Source organism: Micropterus dolomieu, linkage group LG17 (genome assembly GCF_021292245.1).
Source record: "Micropterus dolomieu isolate WLL.071019.BEF.003 ecotype Adirondacks linkage group LG17, ASM2129224v1, whole genome shotgun sequence".
Taxonomy (NCBI): Eukaryota; Metazoa; Chordata; class Actinopteri; order Centrarchiformes; family Centrarchidae; genus Micropterus; species Micropterus dolomieu.
Genome location: NC_060166.1, coordinates 29825849 through 29831217, shown reverse-complemented (window position 1 = coordinate 29831217; position 5369 = coordinate 29825849). Strand labels below are relative to the sequence as shown.

General features: G+C 40.7%; 1 protein-coding gene across 1 annotated transcript in view; it reads right to left on the bottom strand.

Moving 5' to 3' along the window:
* Positions 1-5369, bottom strand: part of b3glcta (beta 3-glucosyltransferase a) — a 61961-nt gene that overhangs the window by 10630 nt on the left and 45962 nt on the right. The window contains exon 11 of the mRNA XM_046073458.1: positions 3477-3590. Within this exon, the coding sequence (XP_045929414.1) occupies positions 3477-3590 (114 nt within the window). The remainder of the gene's footprint in view (positions 1-3476; positions 3591-5369) is intronic.

Sequence of the window (5369 nt, the reverse complement as noted above, 5' to 3'; positions counted from 1 at the left end):
CACTAAGCTGCTTTTTTTTATAAAAAGCCAAACTTGCACTTCTCAAAGACAATAACTCAGGCATGGCCTAACAGCACTCCATCTTCCACTTCACTCAGTGGTGCACAGAGAATAACCTACTCCAGAATGCCACCAAGACTGAGGAACTACTCACTGAAACCCAGTACCCCCCTCTGCCACATCTTCATCAACAGTGAGCCAGGTGAGATGGTGGAGAGATTAAAGTACTTCAGAATCACCCTTGACAATAAACTCAGCTTTGAACATCACACTGCTGACATCCATAAACGTGGCCAACTGAGGCATCCGGAAACTCGGAGCACTCTCAGTCACACCCCACCTTCTGTTTCTCTAGAAAGGAGCATCGTAGAACCCATCCTCCTCTACTTCTCCTGCTCCATATGCAAATTCACCATGCTCACTGTCCCCAACAGGAACAAACTCAAAATCACACACAATTCCTCTAAAACCATTCGTCTCTCTACTCCATACCTCAAGGCCCTCACTGATACTGCCATCACATGTAAAAACCGTAGCACACAGCCCCCTCTGAACTCTGAAGTCTTTATTCTACTCTACTCGGGCTGCAGATACAGATCTTTGATCTTTAAAAAAGCATGCATCACTTCCCTCAACAAACTGTAGCAATAACACCATCATCTATCCATCCATTTATCTATCCATCCATCCATCTATCCATCTATCCATCCATCCATCCATCGTAATGATTCAAGGATCCAGTATACTCAAAATTTGAGAGCACTGAAAGTTGGTGCAAAAAGAACTACCTGTAGTTCAGTGTCAGGAAGCCAAAGGAGCTGCTGGTGGATTTGTTAGCGAGACCCCGCTGAGACCTGTCACTATCCACAACAAGAAAGGTGGAAATGAGACGGCCCCCAAGGACACGGGTTGCATATCAAGTACAAACTGGACTGATAACAGTGTAACTTTACAAGAAAATGTTGACTTAAAATCTTTTCTTCTTACTCTGCTCTGCAACAGACTAATCTACATGTTCATTGCCTCAATGCAAAGAGGTTGCAAAAGACGTCCTTTGTTAAAGATCTAAGCTGCCAAGAGAGAGTAACAAAAGGGAGGGCTGGAGACTAAACCAGACTCTTTTGAACAACAACCCTTACCCCTCCTACAGTGCGCTGAAAGTGGCTACAGCCAATGCATCATCCCATTAATGTGCAACAAGAGAGGTCTTAGGTGACTTTTTATGCCAACAGCTATCAGACTGTAAAATAATTTGCGCCCAAATGGCCTCTGCCTCAGGCAACCAGGATGGTGCTGAAGCAGAGAGCTACTCCTGTCTTCACAAGCTACCCTGGATTCCTTTGAGCAGTCTTATGCTCTATGTACATGTTCTTGTACTTGTTTCTGATTATCATACATTATGCATCTCCCTCAGGAGAAGCTGGGGGGCGTTGTTGGTTTAAAGCTTCTCCTGAGACCAGCTATAGCATGTGTTTTCCTGTCACAGGGTCTCTTTCCAGTCAGCCATGCCTGGTGCACCTACAGGGTGAGCCACCTTTCTTACCCTGCGCAGCCTGTTAATGCAGAGGGACAGTGGTCATTAACTTTTGAGCTATTGATTTTCTCTTTGACTTCACCTTACGTTTGTATAAATGTGGAAAGTTTTTCCATATTGTATGATACATGCTCCGTTTCTGCTTGTTCCCACACATGACTAAACTAAAAACATCCTATGACAACAGGTTTCAACATGAAATCAAACAGTGAACGTTGTGCATCATTTAAACATCCATCCATCCATTATCTATAACCGCATATCCTTTGCAGGGTAGGGGGAGGTGGAGCTGATCCCAGCTAACATTGGGCAACCTGGGCAGGTTGCCAGTTCATCACAGGACTGACACATAAAGACAAGCAAGCAACCATTCATGCTCACATTCATGCCTAAGGTCAATTTAGAGTCACCAATTAACCTGCATGTTTTTGGACTGTGGTAGGAAGCCAGAGCACCCAGAGAAAACCCAACACTGTCAAAACATACAAACCACACAGAAAGGTTCGAGCCCCCAACCACAAGCTCCCTAGCACCCAGCCGGTTGGGGAGTTCAACCCTAATGCCAACAACTGCACCACTGTGTATACGTATTTCTTCTAACTCCAGTCCTGATAGCTTTGATAAATGTTGGGATCTTGTCAAGAATTTAAAATGAAGGTTCTGTGGATTTGAAGAAATAGTTTGACATTTTTGCATCGACGCTTATTGGCTTTCTTGCAGAAAGTTAAATGAAAAGATAAATACCTCTCTCATATCTGTTGGTTAAATATAAAGATACACCCAGGAGTTGATTAGCCCATTTCGCATACACTGTAGACTGGAAAGAGGGGGAAACAGCTAGACTGGCTCTGTCCCATCGGTTGGCCAGTACCTCTAAAGCTCACTAACTGATGTTATATATTTTTTGCTTAATCTGTACAACTGATGTGTAAAATTGACATGTTGTAATTGTGGGGGTTATTTGCCAGACAATTTCTTGGCCAGAAGCAGGACAACAAGACTTCTGGCCAAGAAATCATCCAGCACATTACCCCCACGTAGGACCAGTGAGCTTTATGCAGATTTTGTTACCTTTAGACACGCCATGCCAGCTATTTCCCCGTTTCCAGTCATTATGCTAAGCTAATCTAACCAACATTATGTAGCCACAGCAAGCGCTCGCTGTGGCTACATAATGTACAGATATAAGAGTGGTATCAATCTTGTCTTCTAGCTCTAACCAAGAATGCCTAGACGCGGATTTCCAAAATGACAGACTATTCCATTAAAGACTTGGCCCCTTAAAGATTTTGTATGGACCTGACACTCAGTCGGGTAAGTAGCAAAGTTCAGTGAAAGTATGCCATGGTTAAAAATAAAGTACAACAAGTGATGAAATTAACAAATGTCAGATTATTATCAGCTCTTTAACAAACAAATATCTGGAGCAAACATTTCAGTTATTAAATACTGACAGTCCTACAGTCTGTGGAAATCAGCAAGGGATGTTGGCCAAGCTTCTGGTGAGTAAATGGCAGTTATAACTCTCAGTCAGAAAGAAGCTGCTCAAATTCAAGAACAAACAGAAGGCACAGAAACATTTATTGCCTCAGAATTATTCTGAGAAAAAAATTCTAAAGCATCCAATAGCTCTTAGCACGATTAACAAACAAAATCCCAACAGAATTGACCAAAATCTGCTATTTAAACAGCAGACAGGGGAATGAATAACAAACATTTGGTCTTGCTATTGTGTCATTTTGTGAGGTAAACACACTTTTAGAGCCACTTTTTCACAGAGCTACTCCCACTCACTTCAGTTCCAAATCTCCTCCAATTTAAGGTTTGAATTATAGCCAACACCCCGAATATGCAGCTGACCCTGCAACATTTACCCAAGGCCAGTGACTGTATCTGTTAGTGCATCTGAGGCTGAGGTTTAGGCTGCAAAAGGAGCACTTACCTCTTTCAGTATTTGGTACTCCTATATTAATGGTTGGTATTGAAGGATCAGCATGGTCACTGTAGTACTCTAAAAATATGGCATCCTTTTCCCACGTCTTCTTTATCACTGGAACTAGAGCAAAGGGGAGAAAAATTGTGTTCACTAAGTTTCACAACAAACCCACCTCTGGTTCTGTGCAATGCAGTCTCTTTCTATGAGCAAATGGTTATTTCATATTTATTGCAAGACCATTAAAGAGGTTTCTAAAAAAAACAAAAAAAACAGTAGAAACAAGAGGGAATAAAGATTGAAAAAGATTCACCTTGTTGAATTTTCAAGACAAATTGAAAATAAGCAGAAAACACAAGAACTATGTGCTGATGCTACATACTGTATGAGATAGTTTGGACCGTACAAACCTTTTGTCATTTGAGGACATTGTTATACCAAATAAATATCACAAAACCTTTACATACATTTATAAACAAAAAGCACTCTCTTCAGTTTCAGCAGTTACATTTTAGAATTATGAATCCGTGGATCTCTGTCTGAGTCTTCTTGAGAATATTTTTTGTAAGGTCCATTCTGTATTATTTAGGTGGATCTATTGACAGAAATGCAATATAATGTACATTACTATGTTTTCAGTGGTGTATAAAGACCTTACATAATGTAACCATTATGTTTTTAATAACTTAGAATGGGCAATTTTTTATCTACACACACCGCAGGTCCCCTTACATGGAAGTCCCCATGATGCGCCGCCATGTTTCTACAGTAGCCCAAACGGACAAACTGCTCTACAGAGCGCATTTTGTCACTACGTTGAATACATACAAATAATAGGAAGAAGAAGAAGTGGTAGTCATCTGGTTTGTTAAAAGTAAGAAGAGACAGCGTGTTGGCCACCGTGGCATTTCATGTGACATAAAGATGTATGAAGAACAGTATACAAATATATTAGTGCCTTACAAAAGCCTGAGATTGACAGTTGAATCAGGCTCCGCCCACTGAGGCATCGAATCTTCAACTATTTGGTGTCAGTCCTAAAATATATAAGAAGACACAAATAAAAAAAAAAAAACTTTGCCTGGGGTAGTCTAAATTATATAAAGATATTAATGGAGGACCATATGTTGACAGTTTTCACAGCCTTTTTGTCGAGGTCAAAATTTTCGTACAAGAGTTGCTGAGCCGTTGTCGTCATACACATAGAAACATGGCGGAAACTTTTCATTTCTACAAAATCACGTATTGCGTATACATGTTTTTCTGACATGTAATTTGTAATATGGTGACAGCAAACAAATCCTGCAACGATTTGTTTGCTGTCCATGTAGAGAGAACTAATGCTAATCCAACACATGTTTGTAGTAGTGTATATTGATTCAGCATTAAGAGCAGATGAACACAATGAAGTTGGAAGAAGTACTTAACATCTAGGTAAATACAGTGGGGGAAAAAAGTATTTGACCCCTTGCTGATTTTGCAGGTTTGCCCACTTACAAAGAATGCAACAATCTACAATTTTAATCATATGTACATTCTAACAGTGAAAGACAGAATCCCAAAGAAAATTCCAGAAAATCACATCATATGAATTTATAAAAATTGATAACCATCTGATGAGGAAAAACAAGTATTTGACCCCCTACCAAACAGCAAGTATTCTGGCTCCTACAAGCCAGTTAGTCCTTTCTTTAAGACACAGCCCCAATCCCAACCAATTATCTACATCAAATACACCCGCCTCACCTCGTTACCTGTATAAAAGACACCTGTCAACACCCAAACAACCAGCATCCAACATCAGCACCATGGGCAAGACCAAAGAGCTTTCTACGGACATCAGGGACAAGATTGTTGATCTGCACAAGGCTGGGATGGGCTACAAGAGAATCGGAAAGCAAC